Source organism: Excalfactoria chinensis, chromosome 2 (assembly GCF_039878825.1).
Source record: "Excalfactoria chinensis isolate bCotChi1 chromosome 2, bCotChi1.hap2, whole genome shotgun sequence".
In the NCBI taxonomy this organism is placed as follows: domain Eukaryota; kingdom Metazoa; phylum Chordata; class Aves; order Galliformes; family Phasianidae; genus Excalfactoria; species Excalfactoria chinensis.
The window spans coordinates 108667661-108694948 of NC_092826.1; the positions used below are offsets into that span (position 1 = coordinate 108667661).

Below are 27288 nucleotides of genomic sequence, written 5' to 3' on the forward strand. Positions count from 1 at the left end.
AACATCTAGAAACGTCCCTTTTTTTTTTTAACAAGAGGTGAATGTGAAAATTCCCCAGTAGTCACAAGCCTCACAGAGCTGGAGCTTTTCAAAGAACAAACACTACAAGATAGGCAAAAAAGGATCACATGCCACATCTCCAGTGTCTAAAGGGTTGGTAACACCTGAGTTACTCCCATATTTGATCTCTGCCAGACCAAGAAGCACGTGATGTTGAGGCATGTGGACTGTCTCCCTCCTTTTCCCATTGGACAATCACCCATCTTTCAGCAAAAAAACACCACAGTCAGTGCCCACTAACGCACTTGCCAGCAATATTAGCAAACAGACTTCAGAGGCTGAGCTCCCCATTTAATCACACAAGTTGTTCTCTTTCAGTGTCAGGAGCTGTTCCAGCCCAAGCTTTCTACGTGTTATTCCTGGACTATTGAAAACTTGAAGTGCTGCTCCCTGTGCAACACCAAATTTATGGATGAGGAAACTTCAGTCTGCCAGGTGATAATTTGGCATCCTTGTGTCAGTGTTAAAATCCTAGCAGCTGTAAATATTTATTGCAGATGAAATATACTCCTATGCTCCGGCTAGCACATTACCATGTGAATAAATCTAACACTAAATAAATCATGTGCACTCCATCTTTTATTCGGTTTATAAAATTCTCGCTTCTCACTCGGAGCATTCGTAACTTAATAAGGTTATTCAGGAGTGGAGCGATTCGTGGTGTGCCTCGACTTGCTTTATAGCACAGCGTTTTGCTTCTTGTATTTCATCTCTGACAGCTTCCACAACGTTTTGATTTGATAGGATAAGAAGAGCGAGGGCATTAGGACCAGGAGAAAGACGCACGCATTGCTCTGTATTATGTCTGGCAAAGTGCTTCCTGACTGAGTGCTGTAGTTATGTGTGAAGCAAAGTCAGGGACCGGCTAGTTCTCATCTGTTGATCACAGTGAACCTGAAGCCTCAGACGGGGGAAAGCTGTCAGATCTGCTCTCAGAGATAAGGCACACGAAGCCAGACAGCGATGGGAAACTTTGAAGCAGCAGGAAATACTCTGGAAGGAAACTGTTAGAAATGGGATTTCTTTGTACCTAGAATTTAAGAAGGGGGGAAAAAAAAAACATCTAAACTTAAGCTATTCTTTTCATTTGCTAAACGTGCTCTTTACTGACTGAGCCGGGACTCCCTAACAACAGATCTACTCCATCTCATTGGATCCATGCTGCCTTTTACCACAGTAAGTGCAATATTAATAGGCGTTTTCTATTTTGTCTGTAAATAGAGAGGAAAGCATGAAACGGCATCAGTGAAATGTGAGGGGAACAAGAAATCCTCTTGGCAGATAGTGAAAACCAGCGCCTTGCTGCAACCCGAGCACTGGAATCTGAGCGAGATCCAAGTGATATTTAACATGACAGTCTGTATCATTTTGTCACCAACAGTATGTTCTTGAGGAAGAAGTGCAGATATGGATCACGTAAGCTGCAGTTTCTCTTGTTGTTGCTGATGCTGGGCTTTTTGCTGCTGATGGTTACAATGCTGAATCCACCAGCCAGCAACCGAAGCAAGGACGGGACCTTCCAGCCTGTGGAGTTCAACCCCCGGGAAGGGCACCAGGTGGACTTTGCCGAGACTCAAGAGATGCTGGAGACCCAGGAGGAGAGCCAGCAGTACTACCCCTTGGACGGGCTGTCACCGTTCATCTCCCTGCGGGAGGATGAGTTGATCGCGGCCGTCGTGTCCCCCACGGGTCGAAGGAACCACAGCAAGGCCAGGAAAGGCTACCGAGTGGTGAAGCAGCAAAGCAGACGGCCGGAGGTGAAGGAGGGGGACCCCGAGTCCCTTTCTCTGCCTCTGGGGGACGGGGCTGCGACGGGGGAGCGCCCGCTCGGCTTGGAAACCCACGGCTTTAACGAAGCGCTCAGCGAGCGGATCTCTCTGCGCAGGGAGCTGCCTGAGGTACGACACCCGTTGTAAGTAACGCAGCCTATTTCACCTCTGGGACAAAACTTCTGCCCTTCCCCGGCGCCGTCCCGAACCCCGCATCTTCCTAATCAAACCCCACGTCGTTCCGTGGTTTCCCACCTGGAAATGCACCCCTTTCTCCTCACGGCCGGTTGCCTTCCCAGCCTCCCTCCCTGCAGCGCTGGCACCGCCGCACCCCTCTGCGCCGCTCCGCGCCCCCCGCCCCGGCCGCGGACCCCGAGCCGCAGGCAGGTGCTGCAGGGGCCGGGAGAGACCCCCGCGGATTTCCCTCTCTGTAGGGGAGGGCATGGAGACCCAGCCATCACGTCGGCCGATGTTTGTCGTTATTTGGGTGCCCGTTATTCGTGTCCCCATCATTCCGGTCCCCGTACCCCCGCCCCGCGGAGGTGGCAGCGCCGCGCGGCGGAATGCGGGCTGCAGCGCCACCTTATGGCGGCCGCGGGGACTGCCGCCGCTGCAGGTGCCGGGGGCGGCTGCGCTCCTGCCGTCCGGAATGGAGAGGGGGGGTCTTATCTATGCGTATAAAGACCTGAAGGGAGGGTGCAAACTAGAGGCTCCATGTGGACGTCAATTTACTGCATGGGTGACTGAGCATTAGCACAGGCTGCCCAAAGGCTGTGGGGTCTCCTCCTTGGAGATCTCCAAAAGCCATCTGGACGTGGGCCTGGGCGTCCTGCTCTGGGTATCTCTGCTGGAGTGGGGGTTGGACAGGTGGACCCAGAGGTGGTTTCCAAGCTCAGCCATTCTGTGGTTCTGGGACTGTAAAAAGCAGCTCCTGGGAGAATGGGAGCTGGAGGCCAGTGTGTGTGACCGGGCTTGACAACAGCACTGTGAAGCCACGCCAAAGACGTATTACGTCTGAAATCCTACTTGTTGCATTTGAAGTTCAACACGCTGTGTTTGAAGCCCCATGTTCTGTTGCCTTTGAAGCCCCATGTGTTTCATTTGAAGCCCCGGGTACGGTGGTTGAAGCCTAGAGACTCGAGAGCCAGTTATTTCTACAGCCCAAGAGGAACAGTTCATCCCACTTCATTACAACAGAGAACTGTCTATGCTCCCCTGCCCACTGGAGAAGGGATAGGGTGCAGGTGGCTATCTTCATTTCTTGCCTCCTGTAAGAAAAGCTATTGCAGCTTTCCCATAGGACGCAGTAGAAAGATATGCCAGAAAACATTTTAAAACATTGAATTCATATAGTTTATTTTTTTCTAGTGGTCATTTTCCCATGTCTGAAGGCAGCTGGTGGCTCCAATTTCAGGGAACAATCTTAAAGCAAGAGAAATGAAAGACGGTGTGTTTTCTACATTTGCTGACTGGATTCAGTGTTAATGTGGGTATTTCCATTGAATAACGACACACCAACTTATTTAAGTTATTTTTTGCCATACTTCACTGGCAGTTCTTTGAACTACGTAGTGTTCAAAGGAGGAATGATGACCCTATTTTATTGCCGGTGCTGTGAGCCAAAGAATAGTTTTTCTTTGGCAGCTGAAGGGCCATCCAACAAGAGGTAGTTTTAGCTTATCTCACGTGAGATTTAAGCCATGGTCTCGAAGTTCTTGGATGGGTTTTCCTGTCTGCCTAGTGAAAGCCTAAGGACCTCTCAACACCACAGCTCATAGAAGCCCAGATTGAACCCACAGATCTGAACATCTGAAGCTTCTCAGTAGTTCAGGTCTAAATCCAGATCGTAAACCTGCAGAGGGGGTCTACCTCTAAGCCAGCCCCGTCCTTTATGGAGCAACGTGCAACCAAAATGATTGGTTTTTAAACCTGATTCACTCTGCGGGCCGAGCTCACAGCTGTCAGTCCCATTTTAGACTGGTGTAACTGAGAGTGAAGCAGTCATGAATCAGAATGTCTGTTATGTTTCTCTGTGAAATCCTGTTGCTTGTAATAATGTCAGTTATTGTTTATTAGAGAGAAACCAACCGGTTAGAGAAATTTCAGTAGGTCACCTGCATGGACTCGGTCTCTCTCATTTCACTTTAACTGACGAGTTCTTCAGACTCAAGCACTGCTGTAAAGTAAGGCTGACCATACTTCACGTTCACATACTTTTTGCATTTAAAACAGTGTAAGATGTAAGGTAAATGCTGTAAGATACACGTAGCTGCTGTTCTCTTCTGTTTTGCATTGGAGCTGCAGAACTACGGTTTCCTTTTACATGAAGGTTACAGAGCTCCAGTGGAAGCAAAGCAGAGCCTGCTGATTGTGCTTTGCCTTGATAGGCCTGGATCCAACTTCTTCACCTGGAATGTGATACTTCAGACCTTTTGCCCAGACCCCATTTTCTAACATACCCCACATCTCTTTGCATGCCCTCCCAGGTGAATGTTTTATGCTGCTGTTCGGTAGATGCATAAAACTGTATCTGTTCCAGCACTCTGATCCCACTGATTTCTCCAATGGGCAAATTTATCCAATGGATAAATCAGATGCCTTGTTTTCCCCATTTACTTTGAGTAACCATATTCTGTGTGGAAAAAAAAGTCTGTTTTCTTCTCCTGAGCTTGAGCATCAAACTGTGTGTACCCAGGCAAATGCAGACACACAAGTATCTAAATGAAATTGAAGTTTCATTACAAAAGCACAGCTTCCACTTGAGCGCTGCTGGGAGCTGAATCTCAATGAGATGTTTTCCTGCAGGTGAGTGGGAGTTGCTGCTGGCAGAGCAGAGCCTTTGCCCTCTCAGAATTGCTCTCCGGATCCTATCTGCATGCCACCATTCCTTATTTATCACAAACTGGATGAAATCGCTGTGCCTTATATCAGTCACAGCCCCGACTTTTTGAGATGTTGATTTACGATAGACGGTCTGAAACTGCTCAAAATTACAGGGAAGGCAATTCTGCATTCCAGCTCCCTTTCTCATTTTTTTTTTACTAAAGACTAGATATCTATATAGCAAGCCTTTTCCAGTCTCCATGGCAACTAAACTCACCACCTAGGCCACATATTCAAGTACAGTCATTTTCAATTCTCTTCCAATTAAGATTCCACACAGCCTTATTTTATTTTTTTCGCTGTAATTACAATATGAGCAACAAAGCCGTGCAATGTTATGGTGGAAAGCATAGGTGGGTATAACTATACTGAGTATTCCTGGTTGGAAACTGCCTGGTAGTAAAAGGACTGCATCAGATCTTCACTTTCCTTCACTATCTATAGATTATTCTGCCTAAAAATACAGATACAGATGAGTCATGAGAGTATCCTTTTCTCCATACAATTCTGAGACAACACAGTTGATTACAGAATCGTATCTATAACATTCGTGCCATTTTATTTGTTATTAAATCATTCAGACTGTGGATTCCAATGAACGCTAAGCAGGTTTGTGGCTGGTATTGTCTAACACGATCGGGTCCAGTTCATGAACTGAAGCATTAAGTAAAATGGTAATAAACAGCAATATTCAAATCATATCCCTGACACGAGCTTCTGCTACAGTTGAACTAGCTGAGCAACTAATTGCTTAATAACCACTGTAAAATCTGTCTGGTGATTTGCTTGGCAGTATGAAAATGCTGAAAGAGCAACGGAGCAGATAAAAAGCAAATAAATGGCTTTCATGAACAGACAGCGGATACAGAGCTGGACCGCTTAACGGCCTTGGAACCAAGGTGACATACGAAGTTAGGTGTGAATATTTGTACATAATTCCGCCATCCCTTCAAGAAGTTCTTGCTGCTAAACAAATTGGAAAAGTAGATGAACCATCCCATTCACTGTCATTTTGGTGTTTGTTGTTCTGATGTCACGGGAGACATCTTGGTCCCAGGCAATCTGGGGAGCCATGGGCACCTGCTGGCACTCCACAGCCTCTCCAGAAATGCCATACCAGGTCCGCACAGCCAGGTTTCTTGCACTAGATTGTAGCAGGACTTGGAGTTGTAATGGAAACAGCAGAAATAGTCATGGGGATAATCTATCTATCTGGGAGCCTCTTTCACCAGTGATGCAGTTTCATCAAAAAAAAAGCCAAGTGTGCAGACTTTGTAGAGAATATGCATTAACTTTCTTAAATGCATCCGTATTAGTTTTCATTACCTATGTTGAGGTCTGTTTCTTTGCTGTACAGGGATGCTGGCTTCATTCTCTGTGGTCTGGGTCAGGCAGTCCACAGTTACGCTGATATGTTGTGTAGATGAGGTGTTTTTTTCTTGTTAGTCTTAAAGGGATTGCATTTCAGTTTGCTCTTTTGTGAGTTACAAGAGAAAATATGGAAGGGGCGGGGGTTGGCTGGTTGATCTACTTTATCACCCTTTCTCCTTCCCTTTTGTTGTCTTTTCATTTCCTCTTTCTTTGTCTTTTGGATCATTTGAGCTCTTTGTTTCTGCTGCAGCCAGAACAGAAGGGAAAGAAAGAAAGAAAAAAACAACCCAAAACAGAAAAATCAACCAACAAAATACAGCAAAACATTTATATTTATGTTTTGTATTTTAATTTTTGTAATGTCATTCTCATATTTTCACTTCATGTTCCAGTCTTGGATACCTTCATACTTCCTTTGTTTCCTGAGCTGAGATTGGGAACGGCTGTTTAGAAGGGTGGATATTGACAGGGCAAGGGGGAATGGTTTTAAACTGAGACAGGGGTGGTTTAGATTGGATACTAGGAGGAAGTTCTTTACCCAGAGGGTGGTGACACACTGGAACAGGTTGCAAAAGGAGGTTGTAGTTGCCCCATCCCTGGAGGCATTCAGGTCCAGGCTGGATGTGGCTCTGGGCAGCCTGGTCGGGTAGTTGGTGCACATAGCAGGGGGGTTGGAACTACATGATCATCGTGGTCCTTTTCAACCCAGGCCGTTCTATGATTCTTAAACTGGTTTCCATCCGTGAAAATTTAGGTGTAGCTTGCAACTCTGGTCTGAGAAAAGAAGTAGCCAGTTGTACCAGTGTTTCTAGTGTCTCCCTCATTTGATCCCATACAGGTGCCTACAGCAAGAATATGACTCCAGCCTGCCTACTGCTAGTGTCATCATCTGTTTCCATGATGAAGCCTGGTCTACTCTGCTGAGGACAGTGCACAGCATTATCGACACAGCCCCAAAGGCCTCCCTCAAGGATATCATCCTAGTGGATGACCTGAGCCAGCAAGGTAACCCCATTTCTTTGTATTACCTTTGCTTTCCAAAGCTGCAGGGAAGAAACTGTTCACCTCCAAGTAGCACATGAAGAGAATAAAAGGCAAATGGGACCTTCAGGGAAAGAGCCCTAAGCTGGCTTGCCAGGTTTCAGTCTTCCATGTCTAGAATTCAAATTAGCCTTTCAACTTTGAAATATGTTTCTTTTCTTTCCCATCACTTTCAATCACTCTGAGCTTTCTTGCTTTAAAATAAGATCACAGAATGCAAATCTTCCTACTGGACCAGATCTGGTATAATAATTTCCAGACGTGGACTTTGGCTGAAGCGAGGAGTGGAAAACTCCACATTGCTAAAGTAATCCCAAGTGCTTGGGAAAGCCAAACACCTGTATCTCATGCTGATCTGTGTCTTTTATGAGAGGATGAGAGCATCTACCTTTTGGTGAAAACAGGAGAGGGGGATATTAAGTTTCTCATAGGAACAGCTTCACACCTAGTGAATCTCAGTTTCCATTAGTCTCTACTTCTCTTTGACGTTACACTGCTGTGGGAATATTTGGAACACGGCCTGCATCGTCCTGTAAAACAAATGCTCCCAGAACATTTTACTGGCAAGCAAGCAACATCTCCTACTACCTGTTGCTTTCTAGTAAGAACTTGAATCGAAGCTAAAATGACCGTTCTGTTAATGACAGGGTCCCTGAAGTCAGCCCTGAGTGAATACATCTCGAAGCTGGATGGTGTGAAGCTGATCCGGAGCAACAAGAGGCTTGGAGTCATCCGAGGTCGGATGCTAGGAGCTGCACGGGCAACTGGAGATGTGCTCGTCTTCATGGATTCACACTGCGAGTGTCAGAAGGGCTGGCTGGAGCCGCTCCTGGACAGGCTGTCCAGCAACCGGTAAATACAGAACCACATAGTCATAGAATGGTTTGGGTTGGAAGGGAGCCTTAAAGATCATTGTGTCAAACCTCAATATCTTCATGACTTCTCAGCTCCCCGCATGTGCTAATTCCTGCTGGAACAGATGCACGTGGAAAGATTTTGGTTAATTTATTATTATTTGTTTTATCCTTGCTTGGTTGTTTCCTTTGTGCAGGTCACACTGCTGTTATGTTCTGCTTTCACACCACAGGCAGCACCATGATACGTGGGAAACAGGATAGGGCATGCAGCTGATAACCTCACTGCATACCCAGGATCACTAAACTGGTCTTTTTAATGCAGCCCTCATCAGAGCTATGACAAGGCTTCCTAGTAGTCTGAATTAAAAAGGTTGCAATCCTTTGTTTTTACTTTTTAGTTGTGTTAGTTATGAAGCTGAAGATAAAAGGGGATGATTACCTTAACCATTTTGGCTTCCTCAGCCTGCTGGGTTACAAACCAATGTCAGTGTCAGCTGTACCATCTCCACAGAAAACAGAAGATTTTCCACACAGCTTAGACAGTTCTCACATGATCTCAGATATTTTCAGATACCAAATTCACACAGGAAGACACAGATGTGTATTTTCAGAGTGTTATAAGTTTAGTTGGTGCTTGGGCCTACTCTGAGCTCATTTTTTGCAGTCCTTGAGTTCCTCAAGGAGATTAAGGAAGTTAACTCGTTATTTTTCCTAAATTGCTTGTAATGCTTGCATGGAGATCACTCCTCAACTTAGCTTCCTTTAGCAGTCGAGAAGCTGTTAAATTCAATCATATCCACTTCCTAAGATGGCCCAAATGAGGAAAACACAGTGACAAAAAAGCTTAGAGTAACCAGTGAAATACCCCTCATTCTTCCTCTGACTGCACCAGTCAAGCTGCTATCCATGCACTTTTGCTGGAGGGACAGCATGGGGAAAACACTTAATCACGTAGAGCAAGTGAATTTTCAGCTGGCAAGGAAAAATGCAGCCTTTCCAAATAGCACTGCTTTGAAGGAGTTTAAAGGAGCTGAGAGAGAGATTTTAACTTTGAAAACTGATCAAGCCCAATTTTCTACACCCCCGAGCAGATCTACCAATGTTATTATGACTTTAGCAATGCAGAGATGTTTACATGGAGACCACACTCTGAGTTGAACATATTCATGCAAAGGGAGATATCCCCAGTTCTCATTAACCTGTGGTAATGACAGACAAGACAAACATGAGAAATGTTACCCAATTTTGCAGGAACAGACAAATCTCTCAAATATTTGACTGCTCTGTGTGATTGCATTTCATTCCCCAGCATGGTGGTTTTATTCATTAATCCCAAAAGAATTATGCCTTTCCAAAGTCATCACATGTGCATTTACAGGCTCCTTGGCTGGGACCAATTCTTTGAACCACACCAAACAAATTGACTGGGATGCTGTGCATCAGCTTATTGCACCACCTCAAGAATGGTTCAGTGATTTGCAAAGCATTCCTTGACATTTGATTATTCAAGGATGAATACCACAGTCACCTGAACAGCATTAAAAAATCTAGATGAGATGCCCCACAGATCATTTCATTTGACAGCTGTTTATATTCCCACCTAATTCCAGGTGAGAAGCGTGGTGCATAGTAATGCAGCTATGCAATTATTACAATCATCTTTTGTGGGTTGTGCCTTTTCCAGAAGACTGCAGGATATGACTGCTATATTGTATTGAGTGCAGAGGCACTGAGAGGCAGAGGGAGCATATGCTCATTTGTGCCTGATGCCTTGAAAAGGTTGCTGCTTTAACCTAAAAACAGTGACCATCATGCCAAAATGCATGGCAAAATAAGCCTTGATTACATTCTTGAAAAGGAATTCCAGCTCTAGGAAAGGCATAGGCACCATGACACTGTCAGAGGGGGATGGCTTGCAGAGGGGTACTTTGTCCTCAGGACCCTTCCCCTGCTCCTCATTTCAATAGCTATTATTTTCCTCTAGCGCACTGTCTACAGCACAGCTCCAATATTGCTAGGAAACTGAAGCCTGCAATATCAAAAGAAGCCTCTCCAGTTTCTAAAATTCAGAGTGTCTCTACTTGGCTCCCTGATTTTAGGATACTAATTTTTAATGAAGTTATGTTAAACTGAATAAGAAATAAGCATGGCAATGGAGAGATACCTCATTAGCCTCGGACTCAAGCAGAGGTTCTGTTTATAGATACAGGAATAGATACAGAGTTGTGCTGTTCAAAAGATGAGTGAGTGGAGCTGGTTTTATGGCACTACACCAGGGAGATGGAAAATATTTTGCAATGAACAGTTCCTTCATCTTTTTTTGTCCAGCTCTCTGTTTTTTCTGTGGACAATCTCTCAGCTTTTCAAGCTATCAAACACATAACTCATCTGTTTTCAACCATCTCACAGGCTTGGAGACGTATGAATTTGTCCATCCAGAGGACATACAACCCCATCATGAATTTCAGCACGCATTTCCATGCTATTTTTCTTGGTTTCGAAAACCTACATCACATGTAGCAGCCCACTCCCTGGGAATTCATAGAGTCCTGGAATCAATGAGGTTGGAAGAGACCTCCGAGATCGTTCGGTCCAACCATTAATTTGCTTTCGGCCTGATCTTTTTATAGCCTCCCTTTGTCAATCACACTACTTTCACTTACATGGTGTGTTATCTGAAGATGCGCTATCTCCTTACAATCTTTCACAGTGCTGATCAGTATCAGCAGGTGACCTATTTTAAAGAAGAAGAGGTAAAGAAACTTGAATCTAAAGCCAAAAGCTATCAATTCTGACAAAAGTAGAAGAAATGAGGATTTAGGTACAAACAGTGCACTGACTGTCCAGTGGCAGAGCCAGATAACTCACACTGTCTGGATTTCTAAGCTATCTTATTTCTGCAGGAAATGAGCCACTTTGAAACTGGTTGAGGAAAATACAGCATTTTCCTGTTTGCTTTTGCTGTTCCTCCTTGCTTAGGGGAGGATTCGATCAGATTAAAATTATCTACTAGATGAATCACTAAAAAACACTTCCAAAATACCATGTCTATCTATGACTTCAACACAAACATGTTAATTAACTCTTCCTCTTCGCGTGTCACTTATTCTAAAAACAGAGAAGCACACACTGTCCATGCTGACTGCAAGGGTCGTGAGAAGATACTTCATTCACAATTGTATTCGGTTGAGAAATCCCAAACTAGGAAATAGTTGTTTCTTGAGTTGCTCTTTTGATGGAATTGTGACCTTTTGCAGATCCTGTGTGTGCCAAGCATTCGAAATATTCACAGATTAGTACCGCTACAGTCAAGTGGTTCAAAGCCTCGCTGCCAGTTATATTTGAGTTTCCTGTTTTTTTCCTATCCTTGAATTCCACAGAGTGAAATCAGCTATAGTTTGCCAGAATGTGTTTCGTTTCAAAGTGCCGAAAAGCTGCTGACTGTCTGCCAGTTATTCAGTTAAAAACAAGAAGAATAGCTGAGAACATCTTCCAGCTTTCAATTACCTTCTGCTGCAGATTTGCATTTAGATCCACACAAAGATCGAACCATCACTGAATATGCAGAAAACAGATCTAAAAAAGGCTTTCCTATACAAAAGCTTGTTACCAAATGGGATGTAAAGCACTGCTGGATTAAGATTAAACTGAACACTGTCCAGTTTTCACAAAAGATAACGTTACTGGATTTCTCTATTTCAGATCACAAGGGCAGCCTCAATATTTAAAGAAGGTTTCAGCAAAGCTGCACCACTTTATACTATGTAAGGATCTAGCATTACATTTAAAAGCAAACTCTTGAGTACATTTTATCACGGCATGCTGAAACAACTACTGGAGTAATAGCTTTAAAACACAGTAATCAATTTACACCGTGTAATTTTGTGGTAAAGGATATTTGATTTTATATTGTTCTGTTTCAGGTTTGAATTTAGCCAGGTTAGAATATGGCTGATCCAGTGAGGTGTTTTTTTTTTCAGCTGACTTAAAAATTGTTATTTTCTGTGTCATAATTTATATTAAGTTCGGGTAATTGCCTGTTCCCCAGAACCATGACATCAGTGGAGGTATTCTTCTTGCCTAACATGGAATTGTCATAGTCAATGACAAGCAATGCAAAAGCATGCATTAGGTAATAATGGTTATTTCAGCAAGAACTACTACCGTAGTGACTTTATATGAGCAATTGCACTGATGCTAGGAGTGTCTTTGGAGTTTGAAGTTTGATAGCAGCAACAAATTTAAGGTGGATCCAAAAAGAAGAACGGGTTTGAGTTGGTTGGATGTGAAAATGAAGGATCATTTGAAATGTCTGGACAGTCTGATACAGAATATATCTAAGCATAATTATGAGTATCCACTCTGTCTGCATCTGAGCTGTGCTGCGTATGCACCTATGGTCTAATCTTCATGACCAGGGTTTTTTGAATGGTTTAGTCAAAATTGCCTCCTCTGGCTGCCACCCAGGCATACCCCCCTGGCCTTTCCTTCCCCGAAACTCTGAAATAAATGAACCCGGCATCATTGTTTCCTCAGTCCTCTCTGGATGAGAATGGATAGACAAGCAGCGATAGCATTTCAGCAAGTAGCACTGAACAGGTGGGAAGCATCCACCTCCAGGTACTCTCCTAACCAGACAGTTGTCAGCGATGTCTACGGTGGAGAATGCAGCAGGATGTAGAAACTACAGTTATAGTGATATTTCATTTTTTGAAGTTTAGTCTTATAACATCCATTTCATCCACTAGCTGGATTTTTCCCAGCATGTCAAATTAAAAAACACCTGCTTGTGTAAGTAGGTCCACCAAAGCACTACCTTGTAGTAACTTTTAGAAGCAGTTAGTTTCTTTTTCACACTGTTAGTGAGGTTAAGTACAGCTTTTCATTATAAAGCCAGCTCCTGTTGGCTTGAGTTTGAGGTGGTGGCTCCTGTCCTGGCTACAAAACTGTATCACAGTGCTTTCATCAAGAGAATCGAGGGAAGATATCAGCTTTATTATTTTTAGGATCATTTCTTTGAGAAGAATGGCAGCAAATCACTGCCTACAAATGTTGCCCAAAGGTGACCATAAAATTGTTTTATTTATAAACACAATGCTTGTTTCCAAGAGCACCTATTATAATATATCACAAAGGCTGATTTTATGCCTGAATGGAGAGATATAATCACTTATCTGTTTTAAAACCTCCTGCCTTTAGCTCGTCATAGTGCAGTTTGCTCTTATTAGGAAACAAAGGAATAACTGAATCATTTTGATGCTATTGTCTGCATAGTACATTTTCACACAATTCACTGAAGATCAGTAATCTCTTTTTCTCTGCGGGGTTCTAAAATTATCTACAGTAACTGGCAACTGTGATAAAACAGATTATTGAGCTTCCCTGATCCTGTCACTGAAAAAAAGAACACACTTTTTACAATAGAGATTATAAAGGCAGAGCAAATATGACAGGACTACATGACATCACCCAGAGCTGCCAGCCTCCTCAGCTGGTTCTGGCCTCTGCCATTGAAAAGAACAAATGTCTCACTGCACTGAAGATGTCTGAGGTGACTTTCCTCTATTGACTACAGTATGTTTTTTTTTTTCACCTTAATCCCTAGCAAATGTTACTTATACTTTCTATAGAATGCCTTCTAGGCAAGCCCTTGCACTAAGACTAGAGGCTATACTTTCTGTGTAAAGGAGCAGAAACGGATACTGTTGTTCTTCAATATATTTTTTCCTGCAGTCCCTAAGCCCACTGTATTTGTACTCTGAAAATTTCCAAATGTGATACATCACTGACCTGGAAACGAGGAATACTGATGGCTTTTCCAAATTGCCAGTACATACCAGGATAATGCACACTGTGAAATGTCATGACAGGTCTACTATGGGGACATGTCTAATACCTCATCTCCGACTAACCCAAATTTCACCTGAGGTAGAAATCAATTGAAGGATTGCTGCTCACAGCACAATGGCTCTTAAAAGTCAATTTCTCACAGAGACAGTGAAAGTACATCGAGGGTGTAGTAGAAAACTGCACAAACAGAAAATGTTTCACAAAACCAGTGATAGAAGTTAATTCAAAAAAAAACCAAGCAGAACAAAATAAGTGAAAGCGCATACTTCATTGGCCTGAAGTGACAAACTCATAAAGCGTGTGGAACGTTTAGAGGAAGATGAAAGGACGGTAAAGTGTATGAGACCAAAATCATCCTTCAGTGTAAATTCTGCATCCATAACTTCAAAGGCTGAAGCCTCTGTGTGAAATTGCTTTATAAGAATTCTGTTGGTTAACACATAGCAAAATCCTGATTAGTTTTAAAATGGCAGTGCAGTGTAAAGGTTATCAATACATTATTGATCTTCAGAACCATTACTGCAGGCTCAGTATTCCCACGCCTGGAGCATCTGAGCTCTATCAGGAGGGAAAACGAGGGCACTCAACATCTAGAGGAGTGCTTGTACTTTACACTGTCATAAAGGAGATCCGCTGTTCACTAACATAGCAGCAAAATTATTCTTTGGCTCTAAAAATAAATTATATTGTCTTTTTCAGAAACAGTGTCGTCTCCCCTATCATAGATGTCATAGACTGGAAGACTTTTCAGTACTATCACTCTGTGAGCCTGCATCGAGGTGTTTTTGATTGGAAACTAGATTTTCACTGGGAACCAGTGCCAGAGCATGAAGAGAAGGTACGACAGTCTCCCATCAGCCCTATCAGGTAACAGTTCAATAGCCAATATGCTTCCATTCACCTCAACTCAATTTGGGCATTCTTCCAGCTAATAAAAGAGAGACATGGTTACTTGCATTTGCTTGGTTATTGCTTTTTGAAGAGGATGGCTTTTTGGCTTAGATTATGATTATTTGGTCTTTAAGATTCATTCTAAGTAGATTGTCATTCTGTTTTCAACATGTCAAATATCTTACACACAACCAGAAGCAACTACTCTGCAACTTGACCAGACAAGGTATTGAGGTTTGTAGGGAAATGATAGACCACGTAGAGTAATGTAGAGTTAAAAGACTTAATCATTATGCGTATCTGTAGTTTTGAATACACATATACTTTACACTTCTTACTGTTCTGAGCCTGATTCAACAGTTCAGAGCTTGGCTCTCTTCCCCAGGTAAATCCAGTTGTTCTTTGATAATTAGTTAGTATGAGATTATAAGGAGTAATATTCAATAATTTTTTTGATATTATCTCCACCACAGAAATGGTGGGGTTTTCATCCTTCATATAATTCTCTGTCCAAAACTTCCACAAAAGTTCACTTCCAAACTGCTATCTACACAGGAGTCCTGCAGTAGCTGGTGCAGTAGTTGCCATGGATCGACATTACTTCCAAAACATTGGAGCTTATGACTCTGACATGACCATGTGGGGAGCGGAAAATCTAGAGCTATCTATAAGGGTAAGAACCTTGATTAAAACATCACATGCTGGTAACTATTGGGTTTTGTAGGGATCTGAATGAAAAGGCAAGAAGTGATTTATGAAAGCAATTAAATGTAGAACTTCTGGAGGTATGGCAAATATCACTATACCTCCAGAATTCTACCTCATAATTCATGACTATACAAGAATATGCAGATGCCGTGAGTTAGGAGCATTATGTCAGGAGAAGGAAGTTTCACTATCACTGTTTGCCTGAGGTCAGAGTTACTGGCTTAGATACCTTCTGAGATCTGCCTCTTCTGTTTTTGGCATGCATCAAATGAAAAACTGCTTTTATTTCTTTGCCATCTACTTTAAATACCAAATTGTTTATGTTATATTGCGTGCATTAGTTTTTGCTCAATACGAAGAGTGATTGATATTAAAAAGCAATAAAAATTGCAGACACAAAGTATAGAGTCTTTAAAGTCCAAGGCAACAGAAGGCATGCCCCCAAGTCTCTTCTGTGTACAGGAAAACATAAAAGCATATAAATGGTAATACTGCATCGAATCAAAGGTCTGTCTTGCACAGTATCTTCTCTGTGTCTCCACATCTGTGAGGAGCAGTGCATGAAGAAGCATATCACGGTATTCCATGTTTCCAGGAATACACAGATTAGGATGTCCTGAGGGGAATCTATAGTAAAGGATGCTTTAGAAATTTTGACAATTAACATTTAGCCACAGCCCAGAACAGGCTTTAACTCAACAAGTGACTCTAATCTGGCTTTGCATTCTCATTATTACTGGTCTGTAAAGCCAGCTGTGCTTTACTAGCTACATAGAAGATAATCTCTTTTTACACCTTCACCTGTGTTTCAGACCTGGCTCTGCGGTGGCTCTGTAGAAATCATTCCATGCTCCCGCGTTGGGCATGTCTATCGAAATCACATTCCCCATGCCTTCTCCTATGAAGAGGCCATTGTGAGGAACAAAATCCGAATAGCAGAGACTTGGCTGGATTCTTACAAAGAGAACTTCTACAGGAATGACACAGTGGCTTTCCTAATCAGCAAGGTAAAGACATCCGCAGTGGCCTGTTTCTGAGGGAAGGAGTGTGTGTTGCGGTAGGCGACAGTGGTGGGATGGTAGCGTGGGTGCCTGTGTGCAGTCAAACATTCAGCATGGCACCAAGTAGTTTTTCCTTTTTAAAAACCTGCTGGTGGAAGAGCTGTTAGATTAGGAAGAAGAGAATCCTGCGCCTGAGAGTTGCTTGCTGAAGCTGTCAAATATCTTAGAGTATGAATCTGTCTCCAAACGAATCCTTGTTCAGGCTGCCCAACAAGCTGCGGTTTGGTTTTCCACTAGTGACAGCATGTTTGATAACAGTCATCTGAAGTGGAGCCTACCTGCACTGTGTGCTTGAAAGATCTTTGTGAAGGATTCGTTCTTCATTGCTGGAGGCATCTCGTATGTGATTCAAGTAATGTTCACTGGCATGTGGCAAACTGTGGTGTCTCTCCTACTCTAAGATAATACATCTGAGTGCTCTAGTGACTGAAAAAGGGTGATTTCTTCCCAAGTTGACAGAAGCAACTGTCTGTAACTGAGGAGGTTAGGTCTCACCATTAGTGTTTTAAGTTACTTTATCATTAGAAGCATCACAGAGCCAGCAGTGCAGCCTCCAGAGATCTGGGTTCCCAGTAGTCTGGCATGCAGCCACACTTGAACCATATACCAGCAACATACCACTCAGCAACAACAGAAAGGCCATGTTTGTTTTTAAGCTGCTGTGTGATCAATGGTTGATCAAGGGGCTGGATATGCCGTGTATTACAAACTGCTGGATGCTGTATTAGGAGCTATGGCAGTAAAGCTTTAAATGTTGCTATGGTTTTCTGGAATGGAAAATGGCTCCCATACCTTTTCTTGTTCTGGTATCCACGTCTACAAGGCAATGGACAAACCTGTGAGCAGTTTTGAATAATAATGTTACCAAAGTGTCTCAAGTTCACTGAGCAATGCCATGCTTTCAGGAGAAGATTCCTTGAGAACACCTGGGCACAGCATGGGTCAGTGCTGTACAAACTTTCCCAGCAAGTTTCCCATTCAGTTTCACTCTGCATTTCAGCCCCTCGTGTCTTTAGGCACCACCCAAGAAAGCAGATCCAGCAGCAGCTGCATCACAGCGAGGAGAAGAAGAAAGTCACGTGCCAGTGGGGCTTTTCTCCTGCCACCCAGTGTGACCTCCTTAGGTTCCACCAGGGGTTCTGCCCCTCCAGTCTGGCACCTGTGCTGGAGCTTGAGCCTGAGAGACACATGCAGCCTTTAATTCTGCTTTCACTTTTAAAAAGGCTTCTCCCTCAGTGTCTGTGCACTAGTTTAAAACTCCACAGGCCAGGATTTCATCACATGTCTCACAAGATTTACAGCCATTTAACAGAAAGGAGGATGGTAAGCCAGGTCTTTTAAGATGATTTTTATGATTAAATCATTTAATTATTTCCCATTCTCATCAACTCAGAAGCAATTTTCTGAGCTAAAAACTACAGCCATCAATGATTTCACTTACTACCTATGGGCACCGTGACCTTTTGCCGGAGGGTTTATTCAAGCCAGTGTACTTTTAGCACTCCTAAGCATGACACTCCTTTGAATGACCAATTGTACGGTCTCCATGTTCAGAATAACAGAACATAAAAGGCCTTTTTCTCCATTCCTTTCCTTTACAGCCAATACCATCAGCCTGTAAGTACGGTGAGATGCTGTTCAAGACACAAGCAAGCAGTGACATTATTGCTGTTCTGCTGCCAGGGCTGCAGAGAGCCCTGCAGGATTGATTGCATGGCAAGGCTGAGCGGAGCCACCTATGGGCCACTGTGAGCCTTGAAATAGCATTGCCCAACATTGGAAATAAAAAATGAGCCCCATTTAGACAGCTTTATAAGTCTTCCCATTTTATGGTCAAAATTACATCTTGCACAGGACGCCTGTGGCATGAGCATTAATACAGATGAATAAGGCTCTCTGCAGCTCTCCATGGTTTCAGCCATGGAAAAAGAGACTTTTTCTCTTGTGTGTGTGTGTATGTTTCATTTGTTTTATTTACAAGCACTGTTTCCTTTCAGATTGGCTTACAGGGCTAATGAGTGTCTTTAAATTATTTACACCACTTATTCAGCATCAAATGCACTCTGTAACTAGCACAACAAAACGAGATTAACTGCTATCACCTTCTTCAGCCAAAGCAGCCTCTGGAGAAACATCACTTTTTAGGGGAAGCATTTTATTCCTCTGTTTCTCTGTTACAAGGAAACCTCTTGGGGCCAGGTTTGTGAGGAGCTGAACTGCTGAACTTTGTTGTTTTGCTTATTGAATGTAGGGCTGACATTAAATGATGAGGTTCTCTTTAGCATATTGCAACTGTCAGGATTTGCCAGTGCAACTTAACACGGGCTGGCATGATTGATACACACCTTTAAAAACCGATGCTTCTTTCTTCATCTCCCAGGCCCTTTGTTTGTCACTGATGATCAAGCGTGTGGCAGAGGCCTTTTTATTTCCTGAAGGCTGCTGAGAAGTGGCCGAGCTGAGGAAAGTTATTTACAAGCAATTCTTTGCTTATGTTCCTAATTCTGATTTCTGACATAGGAATCCACACTGCTGTGCTGGAATCTAAAATTACACTTCCTAAATGTAAAAATGTGAAAGGGGAAATCCACTACTGGCAAGAAAGAGGAGAAAGACTCTTAAAGGTGGTGGGACTTCTTGTAGTATTTGGGTGCTGAGAGATTTAGAAAAGTGTTTTGTGTGCTTTTATATCTACAGTTTAGACGCTTACATGACTAGGAGGTTTTCAGAATCTTACTGGTCATCTTCAGGTGCTTAATACCCTCAGACACTCAGACCCTTCAGTCCTTTGCAGTGACGATGCCCATAGCTGCAGCAAGGGTTGATGGTAGCCATCTTTATTCAGAACAGAGTTGCTACTAGGATCGTGTGTGTGCAGCTTATGAAAACACATAAAGCTGGACATTTTTGTGCCTTTACAGTCACAAAACACAATAAACCAACTGCATTTAGCAACTGCCAGATAATTATTTGATTAGCTTCATGTTTGGCTGAATTCTATTCTTTTCTGATAACAGAGGACTGACACTCTTTTGTTGTTGTTGTTTAATTTTGGGGTAAGTTCTGTACTGAACGACAATCTGAATCCCACTGATCTCAGTGCAGAAAGTATCAAATTTGGCCCAGATATTTTTAATTAAAAAGATGATGAAGTCTGCTGTATCTTGCAGGATAGCTGCAATTTTAAAGGAAATACCTGTTTTTACAGCACGTGCTACTGCTGACACACAACACTGGAGAAAGAGTACAGCTGGTCCTCTTCTTTTGCCTAATCTTGAGAAATACGTATTATGTTTAACATGCAGGACAGAAGTGGTGGAAATAACTCCTATGTAGTCATTTTCATTTCTAGCATCTCTAACGCAAACAGAGCAGTAACCTTTTTTGCCCTGTGCTTTCTCCATGAAGGCAGAGAAACCAGACTGCAGTGAACGTCTTCAGCTACAGAAGAGACTGGGCTGTAGAAGTTTCCAGTGGTTTATAAGAAATGTGTACCCTGAGCTCTCCCGGCCTGACAATGCACCAAGACTATCTGGCAAGGTAAGAGAAAATGTACAGGAAAAAGGATTTGTGTTTTTCCATTGAAGATCCCAGCAGCACTTGCATGTACTAGTTAGTACTAGATAATCAATATCTGTACAGTGAGAGGCAGTTCCCACTTTGAAAAGCTTTGAAAAGAATGGAAGAAGAAGCAAAAGGACTGAAGAGAACAGCCAGTCCAAATTCTCACATAAACCTTAAACTGCGTCCAAGAGATGAGCTCATACTTTATAGTTTGGCATCACAGATCAGAGGATCCTAGACTTAGATTCTTTAGGTGTCATTAAAAAACAGAAAAGAACCGTGTTGCTCTATTCGGATGGCAATTGAAACAGCATCTGGGATTTCTCTATGCTGATCCACGTGTATGAAGGAAAAGAAGCATTTCCCCACTCCTGCACTTCCCCCAAAGACAGAGGTGATAGCAATTGCAGTTCCTTTGCAGATTGTGTACAGGATGTGATACCAATCTTTTTAAAATCATTAAAATATGGATTTATTCCAGGAAACTCTACTGGACAGGATTTCCCCTCAACAAGGCAACAGGTTTACTAATTAAGTCACACACTGATATCTGTAGACAAATTTTACTGCATTCTTTTACTGTTTTGCTTGTTCTTTATTATCAAGGCTTGTTTGAGAAAAGCACAACTAACTGCGGATCACGGGAAATGTTTTTTTCCCTCTGGAATATCTGTATTTTTGCTAAATACCATGTCAGGTTGAAGGCAAATTTTCCATTAGCAAAGAAGTAGGTCTGACAGATTTCTTTCAACCACCATCATAGTTAAAACCAGAAGTGGGTATCTCTAACTTAAAGCTTATTACATAACATTGACCTTTGGTGAGACTCTCCCTTGTTATCAGATCACTTTGCAAGATCAACGTGTAAGATCTAGTCTGAAAGAAAAATAATCCTGCCTGTATTATATGCAAAATTATATATGATAAGGGGATGTAATCATAAAAAATAAAATAAAATAAAATAAAATAAAATAAAATAAAATAAAATAAAATAAAATAAAATAAAATGGTAGCCAAAGGATATTTTCTTGATATCTGTGCTTTATTTCAGTATAACCATCTATTTACAGCTTTACAATACTGGTGCTGGCTTCTGTGCAGATTACAGACCTGGAAGGGCCTTGGAAGATGGCTCTATCAAACTCTCTCCTTGTAGTAACAGCCTCACCCAGGTACTGTACATTTAATATATAGAAGCACCACACTGGACTTAGGGAACTGTTCAGAAGATAACCATGTAAACATTTGGGTTGACATCTGTGGAAATCTTTCTGTCGCTGAGCACCATTTGGGAAATGGCAGTGTTCCATGCCTGAGACCAGATCCCCACACTTTGTCCCAGCACACATTGTTACGTGTAGTTATAGTTGTTATTTTGTGGAACCTGGAGAAAAGAATGCCCAGGCATAGAAGGCATGCATCAATTTTGGAATAACAGAGGTGAGTTTTCCCATATTCTAGTGCCCAAAACAATGCCTAGAAGACTGGAGGGAAATCTGTGTAGACTGGCAATGTGGCATTAGACTAGCAAGTTCTTGCACTAAGCAAAGCCAAACCAGTACAGACTGACTGCAGATATTTAAGTCTCAATGAAGTTTTGCTGCTCACAGTGAGCTCAGGGTGAGCTGCAGGCACATTTTTAACTGTAATGTGTACAGACACTTTAGAAACACCCCTCTGTTCAAATATGTATTAAACTAGAAAGGTTTCTTATAGAATGGGTTTACTTCATATGTAATTACAGTCCACAACGTCTTTTCTCAGAAAAACAGTCTCAGGCAAGCAGCTATGCCAAAATTAGCTGAGGAGATTGCCTTGTTGATTCTCCTTCATTCATGTTTGGGTGCCATCTAACAAACAGGAGTGGGAAAATTAATGTTGAAGTGAACATTTAAAATGATTTGGGATGCCCTTCCATCATTGTTCAAACAAACCCTCCTTTTTCCAGCACTTTGAATATAACAACATGAAGGAAATCCATCTTGGGCCTGCTCTGCTGTTTTGCCTTGGTGTCAGACATGGGAAGGTCATCCCTCAAAACTGCACGAAGGAAACAGATAACAGCGAGCAACACTGGGATGTCCAGGAGGTCAGTACTGATTGCCACAAGGGGATGGCTGCTGGTGGCAACTGTGTGATCATTGGGTCACTGGCAGGATTCATGTGTAGGGAGGGGATGGTATAGCTGAAGGGCAATTTTCACTTCCGTACCATTTTCACCCAGGAAATTTAGGAGGCTGTTAGTCTGTTTACACTGCCTGTGCAAAATACATTTGGTTTAAAAACACAAATTACCTACATTCACATATCCTTATTTTAACTGTTTGACTTGCTGGCTTTATAGCAATACAGTCAGAAGCTAGGCTGTAAAAGTGAGAGGTTGTGAAAATAAGAGAAGGATAAATCCTTGCCAACTGCTTTTGGATGGGGGAAGGCACTGTGAATCCCAGGTTCTTCCAAATAAGAGCCCCATGGAAGTAGGGAAGTCTTTAAAATGCCCCCTGTATTGCAAGAGAAGGACAAACCTCTTATAATCACAGCTCAGTATTACTCAGACTTCATCCATCAGAGTAAGAACTCCTCACAAGACTGAAAAATTGCTCAGGCTCCAGGACAGCCTGAGAAAATAGAAGTCAGTGTAGCTGTAGGGATGCTGTAATCCTCGGGTACAATACAGGTGTGATTTGTTTTGATTCCTAAGAGAAGGACTGGTCCTCTTCAAATGTTGTGGACTCTAATACTGTAGTTGATGCTGATGACAACATTTACCCATAGAAAATAAACAACAGTGGTGGAAAAGAGATTTCAAGAGTTCTGCACTTATGAATCCTGCCAGCTTCCAGAGAAGCTATGTGTTCTCACAACGCCCTGGGCTCAAAGCTAAACCTAGTCATCACGTTTAGAGCAATACTAACATATTTTCGAACAACCAGTCATTACCAGTGACCTATTATACATCAAAAAATCAGAAATATGGCTTAGTTTTTACTGGAAATCTCTTATTTTTTACTTGTTCTTTCTTCCCCTTCTCCTCTCACACTGTAGAATGGAATGATTGTCCATGTCCTTTCTGGCAAATGCATAGAAGCAGTGAAGAGTGAAGATGAGAAGGACTTGTTTTTGTCTGTATGTAACAAGAACATAAATCAGCTGTGGCAATTTGAACGTTCCCGAGGGCTACGTCAGAGATAACTGGTGGGTCTGTGAAGAGAACAAGTCTCCAAAATTTACCATTACTTCTCTTTGGGATTCAAGATATGAACATTTCCTACAAGGAAAAGAAAGATGTTTGTGTTTGCTGTAGTATACAGGGAAGCTTGGAAGGTCCTCCTTCAAAAGCCTGGCTCAAACAGTTGCTGCTGGTTCCTGGTTTTTCAGCTCAAGCTAAAATTTCCATTATTCTGTGAAGCAGGGAATAAAGATACTGTGAGCATCAATAGGTTCTCAACTCTGCTACTGCAGAAGACAGTTCAGTTACCATTTGAAGGAAATGTGGGAAACTGGCTGCCAGACAGCTTGTCTTCCAGCCTATTCTGTGACTTCTGAGGATACAGGAAAACGAATGTTAGGGAAACACTTGAAACTGTAAGAGGACATCTGCCAAATCAGGAGAGGACTTTAATCTAGTCATACAGAGCACTCGACTCATATGAAACAAAGTAGGTTTTATATGTATAAAAGTAGTAGGTGCTTTCATGTGTAATAGCTAAAATCTTGTTTTCCAGCCTGAGCCAGATTTCTATCATCCGTAAGACAGCACAATTCATAAATTAGCACTTAATTAGGCACTAACTGCTTTAATTGCTTTGGAATACCAACAATCCGCAGAGTTTGGCACACTCGTTCTTATATCCTTCATCCAGAGTCTAATTGGATGGGTAATGAGACTGAATTATTAACAACTTTCTTGTTTCAGTTTTCGTGAAATCTAAGAACAACTCTTAGAAAAACTTCTGTGGAATACGGAAGAAAATTGAAGGAGATTTGAGAGCAGACTGGCAGCTCCCCTGCTTACTGTGAAACTGAAACTACCAGTGACATTCATTTGTTCATATAAAGCTTTGGGATAAGCTCATTATTATTGCAGTAACAAAAGTGCTGGTTGGAAAGAATGAAAGGGAAATGACAGGTTTCAACACTGGCCATTTAAGAAGAAAATACTGATGTCTGCTTCTACTTGCTTGCTGCCCACTGTACTGAGTAAGTCTTGTACACTGTTTTAGCCATGAAGATCTTTTAGATTGTTGCTGTCATGGGTCTCCCAGCTGATCTGCAAAAGGTTAGAACGTGTAATTTTCTAAAGAAGCTTCTTCTGTAGGGCCTGCATCCACACTGACCTCATGTCTCTCTCAGAAGTGGCTGAGAGTTCATGTTAGGTAATGAGAATGGTCTCAGTATGCGCCAGCAAAGCAAGCGTCTATCAATATCTTGTCAGGGCACTTGCAGTTTTGGAGTTAAAGCAAATAATGATGACAATTTGCCTGATAGGACAGAGTGAAGATCTGGGAGTTTTCCCATGTCGGCTTCACACCTGATTCATTGCATAAAGCAATCATATATACATATATTTATTGAGGGGAAAGGACATTGTTAAATGAAACCTAAGGTGATGTTTGTTTTTTTTTTCAAGAGATGGAAAGAAAACTGCTTTCTTATAACATGTACAGCATATTGCGTGAGCTTCAGACAAAGGAAGGAACAGTACTCAGCTTAGAGTATTCCAGTGGCCGGCTGTTGGTTAACCGTAATACATTTGTTTCAAGCATATAAAATTGGCTACGACAGAAGACATGAGCAGCATTCTGTGTTATGTTGTCCAAAAAATTCCCCACGGAGGTCCCTGCTTGGTTTGAGCGCTGCAGCACCACATCATGTTCAGGCACCACTCCAACCGCTCTAATTACCGCTTACTCTCTTTGATAGCATCAGAAGCCGATGCCATTTGCTGCTATGTCATTTAAAATTCCCCGTGACGCTCCTGAAGACGCTTCAGTTTTTAACTGAAAGGATGGGAACAGAACAACAAGTGATCATCATCTGTGATCATTGCCAGATCTAGGGGGAGAAAAGACATTCTCTAAAATCACAGGAAAGTTGAGTGAAATGCTTAATAATAATAATAATGGTTTAATGAAATGTGATTCCTCTGTTTGTTCTTTTTCTTTTAGTTCTGACAGATTTTGTAATGATGTATTATTTATTCTGTTTTGGACTCTACACTGGGAATGTCATTCCCTCAGCATTTTGCTTCGTGTTTCAGAAAGGTCTGTACAAACATAACTGATCACAAGTGGGATTTTATTGTCATGAGGAATAAAAATATTTCTGTTTAGAGAGGAAAAGTTTGGAATAAAACATAAAAGCTGTGGAGATCCTCATCTAATACTGCTTTTTAACAGGATTGTGAAAGCCTAGAAAAGAATGTTTGCTGTAGATATGTGTACAATAGAAAAATGTTACATAATATCTCTTCCAACAATAAAATTAAAACATATTGCTCTGAATAATATAAAGAATAGTTACTACTATCCTTGTTGTGTTTAGTAAGATAGTACATGTATGCTTGGTTTCCAAGGGGACTGCACTTCAGAGCACATGACAGAAAGGAGCTACTGCATGGTCCAAGAGGTCTCTGTAGGGGGACAGCAAAGGGAGGGGGATTGTGGGCCACATCACAGAGAACACTTCCCTCTGATATAAGCATGAGCACATTTTTCATACAACATAAACAGAAAGCAATGCTTTGAGCATCACAAAACAGGGAATTACTTTTAGCTCTTTATTTAGAAAGGGACAACATTTCAGCTTCCTCTAATTCCCACTGACAGGAGAGAAATGCTATAACAAAATGTTTCAGGCAAAATGGCATAGAAGCGTTAACTCTGAAGACCTCTGCAGTAGAGCCTCAGGCAAGAGCAAAGGAATTGCAGCATAACAGGAACAAACACCTTGTATCCTAACCCCACCTTTTCTTTGCATTTGGCAACCTAGGAATAACGAATGCTTTGAGCCAAACCCACCCATGAAGATGAGTTAAAAGGTCAGATTAAAGAACAGGTCACCTTCCATCTGATGATGCTTACTAAGTAGCTGGGTTTACTCCTCTTCCAGCTAATTGGAAACAGAATATAAAGGCCTGAAGTCAGATTTCACTTACTTTAAAGCCTAGACCCAGTGATGCAGTCAGTACCAGCAGGAGCCTGGGGCTATTCCTGGTAGCTGTGGGGTCACCACTAGCACAGAGAAACGGAACTGCAGCATTTTAATATGCACATTAACCTCAAGTTTGAACAAGGGCATGATCAGAGCAGCCTTTATGCCAAGCCAGTTAGTCCAGAACTGATCAGGGCATCTCTCAGTCCATGTGCAAGTGCCTTCAGGTCCCCTGTGACTACAGTTTTCTCCAGGATGGAATGGGGCTATGCTGAGGCTATCAAGACAGCAGCCCAGATTTCTTTTCATGACATCTAGTCATTAAGTGAGTGAGAGCTTTCAGTTTCTGCCTTTGCACTTTGTATCTCATTTTATCTCCAGCAGTTGGATTCATATGATAAAGATGTTGGAGAATTTTATGAGTCAAAAAGGAGCGTTTGCAAATATTGGTAAGTTCTTGTTTTACATTTTTAATCTATGCAAACGGCACTATTTCTGCTCCCAGTAAAACATACCAGTTCACAGTGGAATGTTTTGTTTCTATTCTTCTTCATTACGATCTAATTGGTGAATGCCTTTTTTTCCTCGTGCAGCACAATGGCTGGTCTGCAGATAAGCCTCCACTGGCAATGCTTTGTTAGCCACCACGTAACGGCCTTAAAGAAATCCACCACCATCTTAGAGGGGGGCTGATTTTACAGTCCTTTGCCATCATTTCTGTCAGTTGCAGGGGAAGAATTGGAACAGGACTACAGAAGCGTAGAATCTCTGCAAAGTGCAACCTCTGGCACATCACCCACACAGCTTACAAGTGCTTTGTCACCAGGTGCTTTGGAATGGAGTACTGCTGAAACAACCTGCCTATGTGATAGGAGGCACAGCACTTTTGCTATCTTTCTAGCTACAAATGGTGGATATTGTAAAACAGCAGCTCATTTGTAGATTACTACACAGCACAAGACACAGCAGAATTCTGATGACAGAGAACAGATACAGGTACCGGGATTGTTAGTGAAGTCCTCTTTTTTTGGCTTGAACCAAAGTGATGCATCGTTCAGTTTCTAAGGAGCTGCACTATGA

At 42.2% G+C, this 27288-nt stretch overlaps 1 protein-coding gene across 3 annotated transcripts; it reads left to right on the forward strand.

The window, feature by feature from the left end:
* Positions 1 to 882: 882 nt before the first annotated feature.
* Positions 883 to 25423, forward strand: GALNT15 (polypeptide N-acetylgalactosaminyltransferase 15). Of its 3 annotated transcripts, none has more exons than XM_072330030.1 (11): positions 1106 to 1236; positions 1442 to 1972; positions 6922 to 7088; positions 7772 to 7976; positions 14531 to 14698; positions 15278 to 15395; positions 16243 to 16437; positions 19900 to 20031; positions 21126 to 21227; positions 22004 to 22144; positions 23101 to 25423. In XM_072330030.1, exons 2-11 carry the CDS (start codon positions 1443 to 1445, stop codon positions 23245 to 23247), a joined length of 1905 nt encoding a protein of 634 aa, XP_072186131.1. In that variant the 5' UTR covers positions 1106 to 1236; position 1442; the 3' UTR covers positions 23248 to 25423. The 3 variants fall into 3 exon arrangements, with proteins under 3 accessions (XP_072186133.1, XP_072186131.1, XP_072186132.1); XM_072330031.1 differs by lacking the exon at positions 1106 to 1236 and having other exon boundaries at positions 1312 to 1972; positions 23101 to 23250; positions 23972 to 24078; XM_072330032.1 differs by having other exon boundaries at positions 883 to 1972.
* The last annotated feature ends 1865 nt before the right edge of the window (positions 25424 to 27288 follow it).